Genomic DNA, 23,535 nt, shown 5'->3' with positions numbered 1-23,535 from the left:
CAATAGATAAAATAAATATGTGTACTCCTCATAAAACAACTATTTTGGCGCATGTTTTCTTAGAACTTTACATTTTATCCCTGTTTGATTCCTCCTTGAAACTTACGAATGAACTGACAAATGGGTATTACTATACCATTTGCACAACCACATACATAATGTGTGTTAACTAACAAATTAAAGCTGCACTCTGAAACGCTATGATATGTACATTAAACATATGAAATTGTAACTGCATTACAGCTGTAGAAAATAAGTTATATAATGAAGGTACTTAGCTCACTGATATTTGTAGTACATGCCTTATGACTGAGCACTCCTCCTCCCATCAGCCCAAGATGATTTTAAATAGAGCTTGATCCTACCTGCCTGTCATGGGTTTATTGCGACAGAGAGGAGCCAGAAAACCGCTGCGTCTGATTTCTCCTACTCCTGCACTGTTTAGAAGCACTTCACCTTCATATTAAACTGTGCAGGTTTATTTTAGCAGTGCAAGGCTTAATCTGCTCACTTGAGATCTCTTGGAAACTTTCCTGCATTAAGACTCTCAGCTTTTCACTGTTCGCTGCTTCCATCACACCTATATAATCTTGGCCCTGGCTAGTACTCATTGTCAGAGCTAGCTTATGCTGCATGGTTAGGAGATGGTGGTTTGTTGTTCTTCTTTGAGAAGTCATTTGATGGATTTATCTGAGACTGTTGCTAGGTTTTGGGTGTGTGCTAATTCCCTTCCTTCTCTCCTACTTTGATTTTACCCCATCCTCCACTCCACAGTATTTACCTCTGCTGCTTGTGTATGTTTGTATGATTGGTAGTTTCCTTTATTCCTGTTCGTATTACCTTGTTAGTCTGGCTGGTGTATTATGGTATACTACTACTCCCCTCTTCCCTGGGTGGGGGAAGGGTACAGACTTAGGGCGGATTCAGGAGCTAAGTATCACGGTCAACGTGTGTCTGGACGCAGATGTTACCGCAAGGCGAACCCACAACACACGTGACCCTGGATACAGCGCCTCCAGTGGCGAATTTAAATAATAAGGGGGAACCTGGGTAACATTAACAACGGGGGCCCTGCAATAGGGAATGGGGACGTGGAGACCTCCTGCACTCCCCTGAGCCAGTGTCCCTGCACTCCTCACATTCCCTATACAGACTCCGCACCTGTTGCCGCACGCGAACCTTAAACCCTTGCTCGCCCTGACCCTAAACCCTCACTAGGGAGTAGGTCGGTGCGGAGACTAATCCCACCGCTGCACTAACAACACATAAGGAAAGAAGACAATACAGGGGAAACACCACTTAGCTTTGCTCTGTTGCGTACGCTCCTAGCAACAGAGCCCCACCACCTGCGTGCGTCTTCTCCTCCACCCGGATCCATCACCATAACAGGATCCTTCACCATAGTGCAGCCTTGGAGCAGAGTCCATCACCAGTTGCAGCAGTCCAGTCACAGAGTCCCAAGGATGAATCAGCCTCTGCCAAGAATCTAAGCATGCTTGAGTCCAGCTCTCGGCAACCAAGTCGAGCATGCAGAGTGCAACTCTCTCCATAGTCACCACTCCACCAAGCCATGCACGCACTTCCCGCCAACACCATAAACTGCGACTCCTCCATGCCATGCCAGCAATTCCTGCAGACACCATTAGCTGCCACTCGTCTCCTCTGGCTGACAGCGCAGGGCTCCTCTTCAGCTCCATCCTTCAACCAGGCTCTCACAAACTCAGAATCAATCAATGAATGAATATCACCAGCAGTGATTGCACACCCTGAGACTCATTTATAGAGCCCCACACCTGACTCATAATTACGTGCACATTAAACCTAAAGTGCAATACCACTAACCACCGCCGGGGACAGTCAAGTCACTTTGGCAACTTGCCAAAAGGAAAAAAAGTTCACTCTGTGCTTTTAAAACTGTCAGATCCACTTCAGATCATGACACTAAGGCAATGTATATGGCCCAGGTGTCTTCACCATCAGAAGTAATCTGGGAAGGGAAACAGGGCAGGCTATGGAGCCCCTAGCATCAGGGACAGTGAAGGAGCCCCTGGTCCCCGGACACCCAACAAGAGAGTCATGACATTCCATATAGAATTTTATGTTTTCAGCCCTGGAAAGGCAATTGTTAGATTTAGGGTCCCAACAAAGGGGTATGCTTTGTCGCTGGTGGTTGGGCTCACATGAATTGGCCAATTTATGCCCTAAGTACCTTCATTTTTTTAACTTATTTTCTACAGCAGTAATGGAATTCCAATTTCATGCACTCAATGTGCATATCATCGCGTTTCAGAGTACAGCTTTAGTTTGTTAGTTATGTATAGAGTGGCTATCTTAGCTTGTCCCTGACCACATTTGTCTTTTTCTGTTTGGAAATGCCAGTCAGTTTTTTTAAATATTTTTTGATATACATAAAGTGGGCTAACCATGTGGTTAGAAATGTAACAAATACATATTCCTATAAAGCACTCAGTATCTGTGCTATTCTGACACTTTTTGTGCTTCCCTGTTGTTTTTATGCCTCCCTAGCTGCCTTGCCTACTGTCACCACTTCTTGCAGTTCTCTCAAGAGTGGCTTTCTTGTAGTGTGCTGGCTGAGTTTGCCAGCAGTTTGGGTTCTAACTTCCCTTTTCGTATTTTATCCTATGCTCAATTCAGCCAATCAACACCCGCTAATCAGCTGCAGCGTTTTCAATTCTACCAGAGTGGAGTTCTGCAGCCAATTATCAAATACATGAAATGCCATTTTCAAATACAGCCGGGAGACACAGTGCATCGATTGAAGGAAGAGAACTGCCCTGGGAGGTAAGTATGAGGCTTTTATTTTATTTTATGAAGCAAATATGAAGGTGTTGTCCAGTAGTGGAAAACCACTGTAAATCTGCAATGCCAATGTGCTATAAGAAACAAGGAGTCAAGTGGAGTAATGGTGGGACGAGAGATAGACATTGCAATAAACCTGGAAGGAGAAGAACATCGGGAGAACAGAAGCGCAAATATGCTGTAAGAAATTAAGATCCAGTTGGATGAACACCTGGAAGGGCTGCCCTGTAGGAGGGAATCAAGTCTTCAGAAATGATGATGAGGAAAAGGCTTTTTATTCAACGTCGTACTGGCGTCTTTTTCAAATGAAAAAACAAATGTGAAAAACCAATGGCAGAAGAAGAGCTGCTCTGTTGATGTGGAGCAGTCAGTGACCGCTCGGAGCCAGCGTCAGATTGAACAGGCAGGTATTTTCCTCTGTTAGCAACTACCTGCCGGTTAATTTTTAGCCCTATGGTCCTGGATAACCCCTTTAAAGCAATCTTTCTTTGGTAACGAAAGTATATTTCACTTTTGGCTAAATTGGCAATTGAATAAGCATAAGTTTGTTGAAATGGGAGTGACCATTTAAAGATGAAAAAATTGTTCATCACTTATGCCGTCTCCACCATTATCATGGGGTTGTTGCATCCTGCAGCATAAATATATTGGTATTGGGATCAAGTATTGGTTATGGCTGCATATTTCTTTAGAGACCAATTGTGCCCAATTTCTGCAATCTGGATATTACTCAGACACTGGCTTATCAAATATTATTTAACTTTATAGAAATATGCAATACCACAACAACAAATGAACCACAGGGTGATTACTGACATTGCGATTTCCTGGTAGGATTCTTCCAGCTGGCACTGTAATTCTTGGATTTTATTGTGTAGAACCTGGAAAAAATGTTGAAGTTTAACAAGGAGTCTCCCAGCAAAGTGCATACGTTCTATCAGTATTATAGTGATGTACTTCACCTCATTAATAGATATGTATTGGTCCATTGTCACTGTCATTTCTTCTATGATGGAGTCAATCTAGAAAGAATAAAATGAATATATTAGAACATGACCAAGTCTCCAGTGACCAAGTCTCTGACACAATATTGAGGTTAAGCAGAAGACATCCTCACTTGGAAGGAACCTTGGAGACAATTGATTAGACTGTGCACAATGATCACAACAAAGTTTAAAATATAGTTACTGTATGCACAAGTCCTGTATAAATGGAAGGCTGGACCTCAGAATTAGTTCTTCTAGCTTCCAAGGAAGCCTGGTCCGTTTGCCTACTGTGGTTTCATCATATAATGGTTTTGAAATCCACGACATTGATTACTGTTTCAAAAATAACCATGATTTTCGAGTACAGGGAAGAAGAAACTGACCACCAACTGCTCACTGACCTCTTGACAGTTGTTCTCCTTTTCTTTGAGCTCCAGATTCATTGCATCAAAATAGCTCTGTGGAACAAATCAGATACTCTATAACTGATGAAGCTGAAAATGATATCGCACAACACCCCGCTGCAATCAATACACTATAAAAACGTTTTTCAGATTTGTACAGCACAAAATTAGGATGAAATAATCCAACACTCATGCATTATCTTGATCCATTTTATAGAACACCATTTTAAGTATTGACCAACGTCCTTTTAAAGGGAATCTGTCACCCCTTTTTTGAGATATCTATGCATTTCTTCTTGTGTAGAGCAGGACAGGGAGGAGGGGGGAGCAGCTGAATAAGCCCCGCCCAGCGGACCGGACAACGGCAGTTTACATACATCTGAACCAATATAAAAAAGGTATTTATGCATGAAAGGTGCGGGGTCAGGGGGAAGCAAAAGTACTAAGAGAATCCTTATGTGACACACAATTGAATGATATCATTATATGATCTCAAAAAAGGGGTGACAGATTCCCTTTAAGAAGCAGGTCTATAATGGAACCAGCCACTTGTGAGCTGTAGTATCTTAAATATACAGTGGCTAACTTTAGTTGACATCTCAAGAAAAGGAATTTTTATTGCTGGACTCAATAAGTTTTTCTTACATGGTCAACAAACTGTGCATAAAATAATAACATAAGGGAATATAAGAAACGCTGTGATATATCTTATAGAAATATGCTTCTTTTCCACATAAGAGACACTTCTTTCACCCACCCCCTTTGATCGTGAACTCATAATTTGATCTGAAATATATCTGAAGTCCTATCTTTGTTCAAAGAAAATTTAATTAATTATGTTACTCACTTATATAGAGTCATTAATTCCACAGCGCTTTACATACATTTTCAGCACTGTCCACAATGGGGCTCACAATCTAGAATCCATATCAGTATGTCTTTGGAATGTGAGAGGAAGCCGGAGAAACCCAAGGAAACACAGAGAGAACATACAAACTCCTTGCAGATGTTGTCCTTGATGGGATTTGAACCCAGGACCTTAGCTCTGAAAGGCTGCAGTGCTAACTACTGAGCCACTGTGCTGCCCGAAAGGCATCAGATTGCATGTGCGTATTGAAGAGGTGAAGCACATTGAAAGAGAGAGTTAGAGAGACACCCCCAGACTGTGATGCTGAGTCACTGCTCAGCTGCAAGCCATGATATGTTATAGTCAGGGAGTCCTAGGTCAAAAGCAAGGAGGGTAGGTCATAAACAGAAAGAAGAGACAACGGCATAATCAGGTAATTGTTGTGAGTTCATTTTCCCCTTCATTACTGAGGCCCGAGGAACTCCCTCTTCTGGTAAAGAAAGGTAGTGAGCCTGATTATCAAACACCTGAGGCTGATGTTGATGACTGGCTGAGTGGAGTTACTGACTGGATACAAGGCTGCCGACGCCCTTCTGCCCTGCGGGTGATTTCTCTGTGGGATCCTTGGAGACCAGTCTGAATTCCTGCTCCTCTAAAGCTAAGTTTGCTGCTTGGCCTTTTACTTTGGTGCTTTGACTTTGTTTTGCTTTGTTTTTCTGGATTTCTGCCATTCCCTGCTGGGGTGTGCTGAATTCATTTAGCTCTGTCTTCTGAAAATACCTGAGTGCTGATTTAGTTTTTGAAGCCTAGCTGCTTCAGGGCCTTTTTCATATCAGCTTGTTGGCTTATGTCTTTGATAGGGTTTTGGCAGATTGCAGACAGCAGCCTTCCTGTCCTTTCCTATCTAGGTAGTTTTGGGCCCCGTCTTTGCTCAGTCTATCTTTCTGTCTGTGTTAGTATTTTCATCTTGCTTCACCGTCATTATATGTTGGGGGCTGCCTATTGCTTTGGGGTCTGCTCTGGGGCAGTTTAGATTTCCCCTTTCTTTCTTTAGGCCTATGTAATTCTCCGGCTGTGATCGAGGGGTCTAGGGCATCGTAGGTACCCCCCACGGCTACTGCTAGTTGTGTTGATAGGTTCAGGGGTCTGCAATCTGATAGTTGCCAACTTCTCTGGTTTTCTGGACTTAGCTTGTATTTCTGCTTTTGCCTCTTACGGTGACTCATTCATAACAGGTAATGGTCCAAGGTCAGAATACCAGGAGAATAGTGGATCAGAGCAGAAGTGGTTAAACAGATAGACGGACAGAGCGAGGTCCAAGGTCAGGCAATGAAAGATCATCAAACAGAACGCAAGGCACAGAGAGACAAATGTCAAAATAGCTGAGTGTACGTCTGGCAGTAGTTTGAGACTAACAGTCCAGTTAAGTAGCCTGGCAATCACCATGAATAATGAACACCTTAAGAGAGCCAGCATCTGCCAGTCTCAGATTAGATGCTGAGTTGTTAATTAACACACTGATGCCCCTCTACCAGATTGGATGGTTGAGCTGTCAGTAACTGCCTCTCTGACACATTCAGGGGTGGAATCGTCACACAAACAATGCTGCTGCTCTAAAGTAAGTGTTTATTTCACAACAAAGCTGGATTCACAGCCACACTGCTCAGTATCTCTGATTTTGCACTCCATAATACTGCTACCTCTGAACATGTGTTACAAAAGACAGGAGAGCAGGATTCATGTCTGTGTGTGCTGTGTATGGGAGATAGCATAGCAACTAGTCTTCACCCACTTATTCAGCTACAGGTAAAAATTATGGAGAGGTGAATTATATAAAGGTGTCCCATCTGCGTCACATCTGTTTTGAGGAAAGACGTGTCAGGTATGTTTTGTTTTCATAGGAAAATGCCGCAAGCAGAGATATCTGCCACTAGCGTACTCCATTTTCCTCCATGTAAAAAGATGAACTGTTGACTTGCATGTATACGGATAGTCAAGGAGAAGCTTAATAAGTATCTGGCTGACAGGTTATATGACATGGTTAGAAAAAACATAAATGTAACTCCTTGAAAGTTTTGGAAAATAATCTCATGCTCTAAGACATTGATTTTGGAAAGGTGTTCAGTTTTGTGTGGATCATTAGTGATATCAGTAAATGTAATGACTGAATGAAAGGCTGAATGATGTCAACCATTATTTAATCCTTTGCTGTTGGATCTCTTGGTTCCTACTGGCCACCACAAATTTGCATTAATGGGGTAGTTGTTTCACAAGTTCTTGAAGCTTTCCCCATTAATTTCACCTCTAGTTTCAGTAACTGTTGCTCCAACCTGGTGACATCCTTGCGTAATAAACTGTTCTCCAGTTCAGAGGCATAGATCTATGAAGAAAAGAATTATAGACAAAACAAATCATAAAACTAACTTGTTAGGTGGCTTTCATACATTTTATATTTATAAAAAAAAACAGCTGAAGAGCCCGGCGCTGCCCGGGTATAGTAACTAACTACGGTTAGTTATAACAAATTATAATGATTATATCTATATATATAAAGGAGAGTGTAGAGCCTCGCCCACTCCGCATAGCCACATTCACTAAAATATCCCTCATCATCCAGTCAGCCAGAGCTACCAGACTACTACCCCTAATATTCCACATTGTCCCGTCAGCCAGAGCGATGGACTACTACCCATAATATCCCACATCATCCCATCAGCCAGAGCCACCGGACTAATACCCCTAATATCCCACAGTATCCCATCAGAGCCACCAGACTACTACCCCTAATGTCCCACATCATCCCGTCAGAGCCACCGGACTACTACCCCTAATATCCCACATCATGCCATCAGCCATAGCCACCGGACAACTACCACTAATATCCCACATCATGCCATCAGCCTGGAGTCAGAACCACAGCGCTGAGTGGTACGGTCCTAACTTCTATACTGAGGATCCCTTTAAGAGAGGCCTGGCATCAGAACCAGAGCGCTGAGTGGATTTGTCCTGACTTCCATACCAATAATCCCTTTAATAGAAGCCTGGGGTGAGAATCAGAGCGCTGAGGGATTTACCCTAACTTCCATACCGGAGATCCCTTTAAGAGAGGCCTGGGGTCAGTACCAAAGCGCAGAGTAGATTTTTCCCTCACTTCCATACCGAGGATCCCTTTTAGAGGGGACTTAGGTCAGAACCAGAGCACTGAGTGGATTTGCCCTAACTTCCATACCGGGGATCCCTTTAAGAGAGCCTGGGATCAGAACCAGAGTGCTGAGTGGACTTGCCCTGACTTGCATACCAGTGATCCCTTTAATAGAACCCTGGGGTCAGAATCAAAGTGCCGAGGGATTTGCCCTAACTAACATACAGGAGATCCCTTTAAGAGAGCCTGGGGTCAGTACCAGAGCATTTGAAGGCAATTGCCCTGACTTCCATACCAGGGATCCCTTTAAGAGAGGCCTGGGGTCAGTACCAGAGCGCAGAGTGGATTTCCCCTAAATTTCATACCAATGATCCCTTTAAGAGACCCTGGGGTCAGAACCACAGAGCTGAGTGGAACTGTCCTAACTTGCATACCAATGATCCCTTTAAGAGAGGCCTGGGGTCAAAACCAAAGCGCTGGATGGATTTGCTCTGACTTCCATACCAATGATCCCTTTAAGAGGGAAGATGTCCCTATGGGATGGAGGATGTGTGATGGGTATATGGGCACCGGAGGGGGGATTCATTTCTGTCATGTGCTCTCTGCTCCTTTCAGGGGGGTAGACAATGGCTGGGAGCTTATGTTCCCAGGGAAGCTAGATTTCTCCCACCATGTCAGTGTCTGCTGAGGTGTTGTCAAGAGGGAAAATTGTTGGTCATAGCATCCAATCACAGCTCAGTGTTGTGAGTTCATTTTCCCTTTCACCATTGAGGACTGATGAACTCCCTCTTCTGGTGAAGGAAGGTAGTGAGGCTGATTACCAAGCACCTGAGCTGGATGATGATGACTGGGTAACGGGAATTGCTGACTGGATATAAGGCAGCCGATGCCCTTCTGCCTGGCTGGTGATTTCTCTGAGGGATTCTAGGAGACCAGTCTGATTCCTGCTCCTCAAAAGCTAAGTTTTCTGCTCTGCTTTTTGCATTTGTGTTTTGGTTTTGTTTTGCCTTGTTTTTCTGGATTTCTGCCATTCCCTGCTGGGGTGAGCTGAATTCCTTTTTGCGCTGTCTTCAGAAAATACCTGAGTACTGATATAGTCTTTTTGAAGCCTAGCGTCTTCAGGGCTTTTTTTCCCTATCAGTCTGTTGGCTCTTGTTTTGATAGGATTTTGGCGGATTGCAGACAGCAGCTTTTCTATCCTGTCCTATTTAGTTAGCTTGGGCCCCATCATTTGCTCAGCCTATCTGTGTGAGTGTTTTTTCATCTTGCTTCACCGTCATTATATGTCTTGCTTCACTGTCATTATATGTTGGGGGCTGCCTATTGCTTTGGGGTCTGCTCTGGGGCAGTTTAGATTTCTCTTTCTGTCTTTAGGCTATTTAGTTCTCCGGCTGTGATCGAGGGGTCTAGGGCACCGTAGGAACCTCCCACGGCTACTGCTAGTTGTTGTTGATAGGTTCAGGGGTCTGCAATCCGATAGCTGCCAACTTCTCTGGTTTTCTGGACTTGGCTAGTATTTCTGTTTTTGCCTCCTACGGTGACTCATTCATAACAGCTCAGCTTCTTTTAAACAGCTCTGGTGAAATGAGAGATGCTTAGTGATTGTTTGCAAAGAAAACTGTTGCTCATAGCAACCAATCACATCTCAGCTTCTTTTGAACAGCTCTGGTGAAATGAAAGATGCTTCATGATTGGTTGATGATACACACACACACACATTCATTTTTATATATAGAGAGGAATCTTATTCTTTACCTTTCAGCATCATCTCATTTTTAGGTCCAATTTTCTGTGCTGATTAATTTCCTAATATGTCTTTAAAGTGGTCCAAGCTCAGGGGGGGGGGGGTTTGGCTATAAAGCTCCAAACCACTACAATTAGATGATAACATTGGTTGTGGTATTTTTTAACATCTTAAAACATCACAACATTCCTGTACATCAAGGATTGCATTACATAAAGGCTAGATAATCCACATATCTTATCTAGTGTGCATCTGGATGATGGAGCAGGTACAGAAGCTGCACCTCTGATCAACAGCAGAAAGCAGAGAAACCTTGGGATTAATCAATACACTGTAAGTTTCATTTAGAACCAGCTGAAGGTAGCCAGTATATTTTACTTCAAGATATCTCTCACCAGATTTCACAATACATTTTGAATACATTATTAAATAGATATCTTAGACCCGATGAGGCTGGTGTACTTGGTCAAAATCCATGTTAAAATGGCTACATCCTTTATGATAATTTTATGCCAACCTCTGCCTACATTGCGTGATTGACAGGCCCTCAGTGTCCCTCCTCCCTGGTGAGATCTCACACTGCTCAGTACAATCTGCAGCTGTCAGTCAGTCTGGATATGTGGTGATTAGTGTTGAGCATTCCGATACTGCAAATATCGGGTATCGGCCGATATTCGCTGTATCGGAATTCCGATACCGAGTACCGATATTTTTTCAATATCGGATATCGGAATCGGAAGTTCCCATAATGCAAAGAGCCACTGCTGTGGCTCTGATTGGCTGCCGAAATGACGTCATCATGATGCGCCGTCAGTTCGGGCCTTCCGGGGGGTCTATGCCGACTGCCCGGGGGTCTGTACCGGCCTGCCGGGGGTCTGTGCCGACTGCCCGGGGGTCTGTGCGGACTGCCGGGGGTCTGTACCGACTGTCCGGGGGTCTGTGCAGGCTGCGGGGGTCTGTACCGGCCTGCCGGGGGCTGTGCCGGCCTGCCGGTGGTCTGTACCGACTGTCCGGGGGTCTGAGCGGACTGCCGGGGGTCTGTACCGGCCTGCCGGGGGGCTGTGCCGGCCTGCCGGGGGGCTGTGCAGGCTGCGGGGGTCTGTACTGGCCTGCCGGGGGGCTGTGCCGGCCTGCCGGTGGTCTGTACCGACTGTCCGGGGGTCTGAGCGAACTGCCGGGGGGCTGTGCCGGCCTGCCGGGGGGCTGTGCCGACTGTCCGGGGGTCTGTGCAGGCTGCGGGGGTCTGTGCAGGCATCGTCCGATGGGACTACAAGTCCCATCGGGCGATGCCTGCTACCATGACGGTGATTGACACATTAGCCAATGATGGGACAGTAGTAGTCCCATCATCCGGCCTATGTGTTGAATGTAAAAAAAAAAAAAAAACATACTACATACATACTACATACATGCTACATACATACTACATGCATGCAACATACATACATACTACATATATACCACATGCATGCAACATGCATACAACATATATACAACATATATACTACATGCATACTACATATATACCACATGCATGCAACATACATACAGGTGATTGAATATTCTTGGACCCATGAGCTCTTTTATTCTTTATCTGGACTCATAAAATACTGTTCCTAACATTAGGAGTACACAGCCAGTCTGATGTGGGTTTTGAAAGTATGCAAAGCAAATCAAATAGAGCTATTGAATAATGTAGAATACAGTTTTGACTTGTGAAATCTGATGACAAAATTTATGGTGGTGATTTGGAGCTGTGTGTTAGAAATATGGGTCTACAATTTCTTAGTATAAAGCTATATAATGAAATTAATTGGCACAGAACATTTTTAGATAAAAAAAAAGACACTTGGAAGATAGATTCCATTTAAGGGTGAAATAAAAAGAGAAAGCTTCATGTAAAGAAAAAAAAAGTCAGTAATTAGAAAATCACAAGGCTTTACCTAGGAGAGGTGAGACAATGCTGTAAAAACACAGGTTTGAGGAACGCCTACCTTAGTTAAGAGCTCATCGGCTTTCTCCTCCATCTGAATACATCTTTTCTCCTGGCCAAAAACATAGCAGTAAGTATCTGAGACAGTCATATACAGTTATAACTTCTATTAACATATGAAAATAATTCAATAAAAATGACAAACCCAGAGATAATACCCCATGTCTAGTATACTCTCTCCATACAAACAAGGCACAAATATGCCTTTAGTGGGTATTTCTACACTCAGTGGAGCATTGATATCTATGGCAGATCCTTGGTTGTCATGGATCTACCATTCGTTCCTTAGCACTTCAGTAGGCAGTTCTATTTTGTGACTGACAGCAACTGTCCACTGGACACCAATGTACAAAGAGCAGTGATTTACATGATTAAAAAACACGTTATACTGAATCTATTCCCCGAAACCTATACATCAATCTTCTCGGCTCCTCCTACTATGATGTCCACATGTCAAATCTGACAGGTGCACTTTAAATCGAAACTAAGAAAGTAGTCATGGAGTTTTGTCCCAACGTAATGTGCTTTTTTTAATAGGTACTGTACATATTTGTATATATTCTATACTTGTAGATGTCAATCATACCAGTTGCTTCTTCTCTTGGTGAGCCATTTTCTCTGAAGTTTTGTACATCTCCAGCCTTATTTTCAGCTTGTCTGCCTCTTTTAACAGATCCAGGAACTTAGCTTTCTCTTTCTGCAGACTATACAGAAAAGTGCCAGGTAAGAATAGCTTTCATTTACTGGAGTGGTACAGCTATGATTCCGAAGTTTCATTTTTTAACAACAGGTTGAACTTAGGGATGGGCAAACCTGAACGATAATGGAGGTGTCACCTCTCTAATACTAACCTGTGGGCTTGATGTCAGCTTACATTACAAACCTCACATCAACTCCACAAATATTACTTTCCTTGCCACCACACCAGGGCAAATGGGAAGAGCTGGTCAAAATGCCAGAATTGGGACATCGAATAGATAAGCCTTTTCTGGTGTGGCTGCGGGCTGCTATTTTTAGGCTGGAGAGGGCCAATACCCATGGCCCCTTCCCAGTCTGAGAAGATCAGCCCTCAGTTGTCTGCTTTAGCTTGACTGGTTTTTAAATTATTTATTTATATTATTTTAAAAAAAACTTGCGAGGGACTCCTCTATTTTTGATAACCAGCCAATATAAAGTTGACGGCTGGGTGCTGCAGCCCACAGCTGTCCACTTTACCTGCGCTGGTTAGAAAAAATAGAGGAGTCATTATGCCATTTTTTACTTTTATTTATTGCACAGGTGCCGAATGGTGAATACTCTCACCATCGTATGCCTACTATCAGCGAGACCAGCTGTATGAGGATGAGAGTAGTATTCTCATCATCCAACGCATGTGACCATCGGTAACCGTTTTACCACCAGTCATAGCTGCTGGATCACATGCCGTCATCTGTGTGAAAGCGTATAAACCGCAGCGCTATGACTGGCGGTAACAAACTTACCCCCAATCAGAGCCAGTGTTTCTTGCACTGACTGACACACAGATGGCAGTTTGGGAAACACCAGATAGTCCAGCCTCCTCATTCATTTGATGGGTCTGGGTTCGGGTTCAAGTTCTGACATTGTTCTGTTACCTGAACCGAACTATATTTTAAATGTTTGGCTGAACCCAACAGACCTGAACATCCACGGGGCCGCCCATCACTAGTTGAACATAATTCTGTTCATTTTTATTATTTTATCACTTAATATTGAAAAGAATCAAGTTTGCTGACTTGTTGCTTTTGCTAATACGTGCTGTGATAGGGCTTATCGTAACATGTGTCTTTATCAGTAGCAACTAATCAATCCCATATCATTTACTACTTTTCACAACGTTTATAAATCACACTACTGCATATATTCAGCCCTTGTACCTTCATCAACAGCTTTTAACACAGACCCTCTAACAGTGGGATGTCCCCTTACAGCATGATGTCCCTACAAAGTCCAACACAGTATGATGTCCCTACAAAGCCCCCACATCTTATGTTGTCCCCACACAGCTCCCCAGAATATGATGTGCTCACACAGTGATTTAAACAGTATGATGCCCCCTCAAGCAGTATGATATCCCCTTAAAGCACCTCACACAGAATGATGTCCACCCATACTTTTTGACGTCTACAGACTGCTCCCCTCAGAGTATAATGTCCTCTCATAGTCCCCCAACAGTATGAGGTCTCCGCACAGCCCTCCACACAGAATTATGTCCCCACACAGCCTATCACATAATATGGTGTCTCCATGCAGTATGAAGTCACCAGTTACCCACAAGTACTGACAAAGTAAAATAATATAAAATAAAACTACTCACCTAACCCCTTTCCATCACTTCTCTGGTCTATGTAGTGTACTGAGATCCACACAGCAAATACCCAAAAAATAAATTTGTGCCAGGAACAGAATAATACACCAATATTGATAAAAAAAAATCTATTTTTATTTAACAAATATTAAAAGACAATGTGAAAACACAAACACCAAAATGACAGACATAAGACTAAAATTTAGTTGGTGAGCTAATCAAGGAAAGAGTCACAGATATTTATACTTATACTAGCTGAAGAGCCCGGCGTTGCCTGGGCATAGTAACCAACTGTGGTTAGTTATAACAAATTATAATGATTACGGTATATTGCACATAAAAACCATGCATCTAATCCTATCCTGAGTGATACTGACTGCGGAGCCGTGTATCTAATCCACTCCTGTGTGATACTGACTGCTGAGCCGTGTATCTAATCCTATCCTGTGTGATACTGGGCTCCCCCTGCAGTCTGTGTCAGAGGGTGGTCTGTGTTGGCACGGTAATAAGTTGTGTTATTTCCAGCTTTACAGAAGGGCGATAACACCATAGAAATGGTAAGAATAATAGGCCTCAGTTACCACAACTGTCTACAAAGAAAACTGCTGCTGATAGCAACCAATCACAGCTTTTATGTGGCGAGGTTGGTGTATGTGTGGTGAAATGTGTGCTGAGGGTGGTATACGTGTTGAAGCATGTGGTAGTGTGTGGCGCATTTTGTGTGTGTGTTCATATCCCCGTGTGTGGTGAGTATCCCATGTCAGGGCCCCACCTTAGCAACTGTACGGTATATACTCTTTGGCGCCATCGCTCTCATTCTTTCAGTCCCCCTTGTTCACATCTGGCAGCTGTCAATTTGCCTCCAACACTTTTCCTTTCACTTATTCCCCATTATGTAGATAGGGGCAAAATTGTTTGGTGAATTGGAACGCGCAGGGTTAAAATTTCGCCTCACAACATAGCCTATGACGCTCTCGGGGTTCAGACGTGTGACTGTGCAAAATTTTGTGGCTCAAAAAGAGGAAAAAATCCTCCAAAAAATTCAGATACAAACCAGACAGGCCTAAATGCATCTGCACTAATACAAGGTGCAGCGGACCCAAGTAAAATGGCAGCTGCACAGGTGCATAAATACCAAATGAAACAGCCAGCCTACAATCAGGGATTGAGCATGTGGTACACCAGTGCAGAAGAAATAATCCGCATGTGGCAGTGTTCACACAGGGAATGCAGGGCTTCTGGTTCACAACCTCTTAGTAACACCATATAGGGGGGCTGCCCAGTGCCAACTAGAATGCAAAATTTTGTGGCTGTAGCTACGACGGTGCAGATGCCAATACATACACTTTTTCCCCATTATGTAGATAGGGGCAAAATTGTTTGGTGAATTGGAACGAGCGGGGTTAAAATTTTGCCTCAAAACATGGCTTATAATGCTCTCGGGGTCCAGACGCGTGACTGTGCCAAATTTTGTGGCTGTAGCTGCGACGGTGCCAATGCCAATCCCGGACATACACACACACATGCATACATACACACACATTCACATTGAGCTTTATATTTTTCCCTTCATATTGTTCCCTTTATTCTTTTCAGCAGTATATATATATATATATATATATGTACAGTGCCATGCGGAAGTATTCGGCCCCCTGGAACTCTTCAACCTTTTCCCACATATCATGCTTCAAACATAAAGATACCAAATGTAAATTTTTGGTGAAGAACATACAAGTGGAACACAATTGTGAAGTTGAATGAAATTTATTGGTTATTTTAAATTTTTGTGGAAATTCAAAAACTGAAAAGTGGGGCGTGCAATATTATTCGGCCCCTTTAACTTAATACTTTGTTGCGCCACCTTTTGCTGTGATTACAGCTGCAAGTCGCTTGGGGTATGTCTCTATCAGTTTTGTACATCGAGAGACTGAAATTCTTGCCCATTCTTCCTTGGCAATCAGCTCAAGCTCAGTGAGGTTTGATGGAGATCATTTGTGAACAGCAGTTTTCATCTCTTTCCACAGATTCTCGATTGAATTCAGGTCTGGACTTTGACTTGGCCATTCTAACACCTGGATACGTTTATTTGTGAACCATTCCATGGTAAATTTTGCTTTATGTTTGGGATCATTGCTTTGTTGGAAGACAAATCTCCGTCCCAGTCTCAGGTCTTTTGCAGACTCCAACAGGTTTTCTTCAAGAATGGTCCTGTATTTGGCTCCATCCATCTTCCCATCATTTTTAACCATCTTCCCTGTCCCTGCTGAAGAAAAACAGGCCCAAACCATGATGCTGCCACCACCATGCTTGACAGTGGGGATGGTGTGTTCAGGGTGATAAGCTGTGTTGCCTTTATGCCAAACATATCGTTTGGCATTGTTGCCAAAAAGTTCAATTTTCGGTTTCATCTGACCAGAGCACCTTCTTCCACATGTTTGGTGTGTCTCCCAGGTGGCTTGTTGCAAATTTTAAACAACACTTTTTATGGCTATCTTTGAGAAATGGCTTTCTTCTTGCCACTCTTCCATAAAGGCCAGATTTGTGCAGTGTATGACTGATTGTTGTCCTATGGACAGACTGTCCCACCTCAGCTGTAGATCTCTGCAGTTCATCCAGAGTGATCATGGGCCTCTTGGCTGCATCTCTGATCAGTCTTGTCCTTGTTTGAGATGAAAGTTTAGAGGGACGGCCGGGTCTTGGTAGACTTGCAGTGGTATGATACTCCTTCCATTTCAATATGATCGCTTGCACTGTGCTCCTTGGGATGTTTAAAGTTTTGGAAATCATTTTGCATCCAAATCTGTCTTTAAACTTCTCCACAACAGTATCATGGACCTGCCTGTTGTGTTCCTTGGTCTTCATGATGCTCTCTGTGCTTCAAATAGAACCCTGAGACTATCACAGAGCAGGTGCATTTATACGGAGACTTGATTACACACAGGTGGATTATATTTATCATCATTAGTCATTTTGGACAATATTAGATCATTCAGAGATCCACAATGAACTTCTGGAGTGAGTTTGCTGCACTGAAAGTAAAGGGGCCGAATAATATTGCACGCCCCACTTTTCAGTTTTTGAATTTCCACAAAAATGTAAAATAGCCAATAAATTTCATTCAACTTCACAATTGTGTTCCACTTGTTGTTGATTCATCATCACCAAAAATTTACATTTGGTATCTTTATGTTTGAAGCATGATATGTGGGAAAAGGTTGAAAAGTTCCAGGGGGCCGAATACTTTCACAAGACACTGTAGATATATAGATATATAAATGCATAGGCTACAGATTACAGATGGCCATTTAGTGATCATACATATACAGTGAATAATTCAACAATATACACATATATGTACACATGTCCGTGTACTTAACTAATTTTCCAATGGAAGAATGTTTACACTTTAATGTTTGACACAAATATAGAAGTTTTCCAGTAAATAAGGAGTGAAAAAGTATATGGAAGTACAAGTCAAAGGTTCAAATGTCTGAGTGCATAAAAGTAATCAGCTCACCCACCAAAAGACCCGACGCACGTTTCACCGCTGCTTCGTCTTTTATGCCTGTCATTTTTGTTATTTGTCTTTTCACATTGTCTTTTAATATTTGTTAATTAAACATGTATATTTTATAAATACCAGTGTATTATTCTGTTCCTGGCAGATTTTCTTTTTTTTGAGTATTTTTATGCATATGCTAGTCTTGATTACGAAAATGTATTAGTAAATAATATCATACACACAGGTTCAATGGTTAAAGAGGGAGCTGATACTGGTAAAATTGAGATGACAGGTGGAGGGCAACCAGGTGGTGTGGGAACGCCACTGTCTTCAACATTTTGGTTGTCCCAGCCGGCAAACAGCACCAGTCAAAGGGCTACATTTGGCCTGTGGGCCACACTTTGCCCAGTTCTGGCTTAGAAGTGAACCATGTGAATATAGGGCAGCATTGTGGCTCAGTGAATAGCATTGCAGTGCTGGAGTCCTGGGTTCGAATCCCACCAAGAACAACATCTGCAAGGAGTTTGCATGTTCTCCCCGTGTTTGCGTGGGTTTCCTCCGGGTACTCCGGTTTCCTCCCACACTCCAAAGACATACTGATAGGGAATTTAGATTGTGAGCCCCATCGGGGACAGTGATGATAATGTGTGCAAACTGTAAAGCGCTGCGGAATATGTTAGCACTATATAAAAATAAAGATTATTATTAATATAGGGACAAATTCAGAATCAATTGTTAGCAGTAGACTTTACTGAAATGAAAGAAAAGTTTATTGAGACCCTAGAAAAACTCTAGAATATTAGACATTTCCCTGTCCTGTCTATGGAGTCTCTTTTCTTTCCTACCTCTTGTTCTCTTCCTGTAGTGATAACCGCTGCTGCATAAGCATCTGCACTTCTGTTTCTGCTGTATCCAGGTCCTCTTGTAGATTACCGTGCAATATCTTCAGCCTTTTCCATTGTTTTTCCTTTTCTTGGAGTAGGTTAGTTGTTGTATCCCTGTGGAGTGCAGGAACGGAGAAGATGCAGGTAAAATGTAGACAGTCACTCATGTGTATGAAGAAGAATACAAGAGATGAGCAAGTACAAATCCTCCAGGATTATCTGCAGAATCCAGGAGTTTGTCCACAGGAGCCATGAGTAAATGATTAGCAGTCTGATATCAGCACATATCGAAGATATTGGGGCCAGAGACTTAAAGGGAAAATGACCCATTGTTAAAGGCAGTTTTTTATTTTTGAACATATTATATTTTACATTCACCATGATAATATCTATATTACAAAATCTGAAATCTTGGCCAATCACACTAAGTCTAATACTAGAGTTATGGTTCTTTTAACCAATCACATGGCCATAGACAGCAAAACTCCAGCCCTGAGCTCTGTCTATAGGAGAGCTTTTTGGGCATGTTCTGAGCTACGCAGTGGACTTTTTGTTGGATGGGAACTCGAGCTGTGAACATCACCTATTGTGAAAGGTGGATCCAGTGTTATCTACTATATAGAGAGAGGTGTTACCTTTTATTGCAATTCTGGCTGTAATGATAATGAGACTGCTGAAAAGTCTTATGTGCAGAAGTGATCTCATGACAGTATTAACTGATGCCTTAAATGTGTGCATTGGATATATTGAAATACAACTTGCCTAATCCTCTTTCCCCCTAAAACTTATCTGTTGGAAAGCATCAGGAGACTCCCATACAAGTTAGAGAGTAGCTCCCTCTCATCAAAATAAAAAGCTTACTTGCTGCTTGTGTGTGTGTATATATATATATATATATATATATATCAAGATTACACTACTTATAAAGGCACATTGACTTTATAAAGTGAGAATGTTGACAAAGTGGTCGTGTCCATTTGAGCTTTTTGTATGCTAAACAGGCATAGATAAAGCTGACATAACAGATGCTATGTGGTTCGGGAGGCCACATAAAGAGAACATTATTCTTTTTTGTAGGGAATATTAAGTTGGCGCCTAACTGCTGTCAAGTTCTATTAAGTGGATTCCTCTTTATTTAAAATATGTGGTATATGAGTACAACAGGCTGACATGAGAGGTGGTGAGTTCTCCTTCAATGGAAGTCTTCAAACAGAGGCTGGACAGACATCTGTCTGAGAATGGTGATGGTTTAGTGAAGCCTGCATTGAGCAGGAGGTTGGACACGATGATCCCGGAGGTCCCTTCCAACTCTAACAGTCAAGGATTCTATGATTCTGTATTATACTACTATTTATTTCATGAGTGTTGCTCATGTAAAAAAAAAAAAATAAAGGCGCTAGCCGACTTTTGGAAAAATAATAAAATAGCAGATGTTATAAAATAATTAAAAACAGTACACTGCTCACTCCTTAATTACGCCTCCTTTGCCGATCCAGCACAGATGCTGTGTTGCTCCCTGTGGCCTTTACATATCACAAGTACGTTATCTACCATTAGTACAACACGCGACTATTGAGGCCTCTGTGGCTTATATGTCAGTGGATTATAAAGGCCAGAGAACGCCGGGGCTTCTCCACAGGACCGGAAGACATTGAAGAACAATGATGTTCTTTTGCAGTTTTATAACATTTGCTGCTGTTTTATTTATTTTTTTTTAAGGTTGGATTGTTTGCACTACTATGGTTCAGGTAATAGTTGTCTGAGTGGTGGGACCCATTTCTGACTTTACTTTGGGCACATTAAGTTTATTTTACACCTTGTTAAGGAACATTAGTATTTCAGGGCACAGCTTCTGTATCAAAGCCCATCAATTTGCCAGGGTATAAGTGAGGACTGACTTACAAAGTTGTATCATCCACATCTAGATTGGAAGTGACTGAAGCCATGGTCTCCAACTAGTAATGACAGAAAACAAGGTTTTATTATTTTATGTAACAATTAATGAAAATGAAAATAAAGTATCTGAGACCCAAAAGTGATTCTCACTGGTGGACAAGGGGGGGATGCATAGGGCTAGGAAGGATGGGATGTCCATAAGAGTAAAGAGGTTTCCCAGTGAAGATAAGTTATCATCACCAATACATCGAATAGATGATAACCAACAGATCAGGGAGGGTCTGACAGCTGAGACCTAAATTCGGAAGCAAGGGATTTTTACCCACAATAAAATGGAGAGGCAATGTGTGCTCAACCGACTCTCGACTCATTGTCTATGGATCTGCCAAAAAAAAGGTCAATGGATAGGTGATGATAACTTATTTTCACAGGACAACCCCTTATTTACTGACCACGGAAACCCACATCAATTGGCAAAACTGGGAACCTTTATCCCCAATAGGGCACTTACACTTATAATCTCAGTTGAATGGTGCAGCAGTGCGCAATCATCACTGATCGCTGATCCATTCATTCTCATGGTTCTGCCAATCAGTGATCAACTTTTCCGGCAGCCCCAAAGAAAATGAATGCAGCATCAGTCGAGCATGTGCTCTATTATAAAAAGAATAAAAGACCACTCTGCAAATGGGGCACTTTTGATATGGACCAGTTTTATTTGTACTTAGTCAAATCTTCCTGACCATTCGAAGCATATTTTAGGAGGCGTGCTAATCTCTAGCATTTACAATGTGTGCAGAATTATTAAACAAGTGAGTATTTTGACCATATCATCATTTTTTTGCACATTTTCCAATTCCAAGTTGTATAATGTTGAATGTTTATTGGTGTGAATCATATCAAGTAATGTGTCTTTGTCTTATGAGGAGGGTATGTCCTACGGATACAACACCCTTTATCATGCGGTGAAGAATTATTAGGCAGCTTGCTTTCGTCAGGCAAAAGGGGCCAAAAAAGAGATTTAACTGATTCCGAAAAGTCAAAAATTGTTAAAAAAGTTTTACAGAGCGATGCAGTGCTCCAGAAATTGGAAAGGCAATGGAGCATGATCACAGAGCCATCAAAAGTTTTGTTGCAAATGGTCCACACCGTCACAAAAAAAATGTTGAAAAAAAAAAAAGCCACACATTACCAAAGATTTGAGACCAATCAAACACATAGAGATGAGAAATGCATCATCCTCCAGTGCTGTCATATTACAGGACTGCAGCCTCCCTGGAGTTCCCAGGAGTAGAAGGTGTTCGGTGCTCAGATACATGGCCGAGGTAAGGAAAGCTGAACCCTGACCACCACTGAACTAGACACAGAAGGAGAAAAGTCAAGACTGGGTCAATAAGTATCTGAAGACAGATTTTTCAAAATTGTATGGACTTATGAGCTGAGATGGACTCTTGATGGACCAGATGGACGTGCCCATGGCTGGATCAGTAACGCGCACAGACCTCCACTTCCTCTCAGACGCCAACAACTTAAATGTGGAGAACTGCTATGAACTGATGTTAGTAAAAATTAGCTCCTTGGACCGTTGGACTGAAAATGGACTCCAAATTATTTCCAAAACCGACTGCCAGTTTTTAGAAGACACTTTCTTCAAGCAGTGGTACAGGAAATTTTGCAAGAAAACTATTACAATGCTCTGTCACATGCATCGAAGTCTCCACTGCTCAGTTGCCATTAAATGCCTTCAAGATGAAAGAATGATTACATGACCCGTTCCTCACCAGACCTAAACCCGATTGGGAACTTATGGGCCCTTCTCATATGGGAGATTTATGGTTAAAGAACACAGTCACCTCTCCGCACAGTGTCACTTCATGCAATAAAATGCAAATTAATTATGCAGAAATCATACAATGTGAAAGACAAAACCTCCCTTTTACTTCCTTAAATATTCCGGTTTCTCAACCTTTTGGAATGACCGACTGCAGTTGTTCAATAATAAAATTAAATGTCGAAATTACAAATTGCATAATATCTGTGCCCACCGTGTAGCTATGGTATATTGTAGCAGTCTGTTATCTTTAGCTTCACACAATATATCAGTTTTCTGTCTATACAATAGAGTTATGTTATAAGATAGCAAAGTAGTAAATTATATTAAAACACAGGAAAAATTTAAGATTGGGAGAACAGCCTTGAAAATAAAAACAGATTATGTCATAAAAATCAGGACCCGTTGAAGCGCAGCAGAGCGAAACGGCTGTAGTCCGTAGTCTACACGTCTCCCGTGCCGATGTCTTTTTATTCCTGGATAAAGCCTTGCACGTTTGAACGGTGAGTGCCATCCTTTATTTCTTTACATGCCGATTATGCTATAAAAATGTTTTAATTCTATCCCAAACTTTGATATATAAATATTAAAAGGTCTCTTTACAATTATAGAACATTGAGAATAAACCCGAACGCCTAGTAGAGACAGTGAGAGTCCTGATTACTCTACCTACAGGGGCTAACTGACATAGGTATAGATAGATGTACAAACAGAGACAAAGCTGTCAATCATCGTGTGGGCGGGTTAAGCAGGACTCTCACTGTCTCTTCAAGGAGTCCCAACAAAATCTACTCTGCTTACTACTCAGAAATCCAGATCCAAATCAGAAAAACCTAAGTTTGATAAAGTATAGCATTCACTCTTATTACAATTGGCACTCAAGTTATAAAAATCTGTAAAGGGGACGACCACTATGTAGAGTTTCTCACAGCTTTCAGTAACGTAACCTCTGGTAATTGCAGTTTCCAGTAGTGACAGTTGAAGTCTGCACCTGATCCTGACCGCTACCCTTGTGGCCGACTCTACATACCTACACGGTATAATGATGGCGGATGGTATGCATAATTACTAGTGATGAGCGAGTATACTCGTTGCTCGGGGTTTTCCCAAGCATGCTCGGGTGTCCTCCGAGTATTTTGGCGTGCTCGGAGATTTAGTTT

The 23,535-nt window shown here is 42.2% G+C and overlaps 1 protein-coding gene across 1 annotated transcript in view; it reads right to left on the bottom strand.

The window, feature by feature from the left end:
* The window catches only part of LOC141097517 (uncharacterized), an 88,841-nt gene that overhangs the window by 3,168 nt on the left and 62,138 nt on the right, over positions 1-23,535 (bottom strand). The window contains exons 2-9 of the mRNA XM_073584739.1: positions 20,551-20,603; positions 18,610-18,762; positions 12,523-12,640; positions 11,938-11,988; positions 7,360-7,437; positions 4,208-4,264; positions 3,783-3,842; positions 3,637-3,701 (exon numbers count right to left, since the gene is read on the bottom strand). Coding sequence (XP_073440840.1) covers positions 3,637-3,701; positions 3,783-3,842; positions 4,208-4,264; positions 7,360-7,437; positions 11,938-11,988; positions 12,523-12,640; positions 18,610-18,762; positions 20,551-20,594 — 626 coding nt within the window. The 5' untranslated portion in view covers positions 20,595-20,603. The remainder of the gene's footprint in view (positions 1-3,636; positions 3,702-3,782; positions 3,843-4,207; positions 4,265-7,359; positions 7,438-11,937; positions 11,989-12,522; positions 12,641-18,609; positions 18,763-20,550; positions 20,604-23,535) is intronic.

This window comes from Dendrobates tinctorius, unplaced genomic scaffold (genome assembly GCF_039654945.1).
Source record: "Dendrobates tinctorius isolate UK_male_01 unplaced genomic scaffold, ASM3965494v1 ptg000084l, whole genome shotgun sequence".
Lineage (NCBI taxonomy): Eukaryota > Metazoa > Chordata > Amphibia > Anura > Dendrobatidae > Dendrobates > Dendrobates tinctorius.
This window is presented reverse-complemented; position numbering and strand designations above follow the sequence as displayed.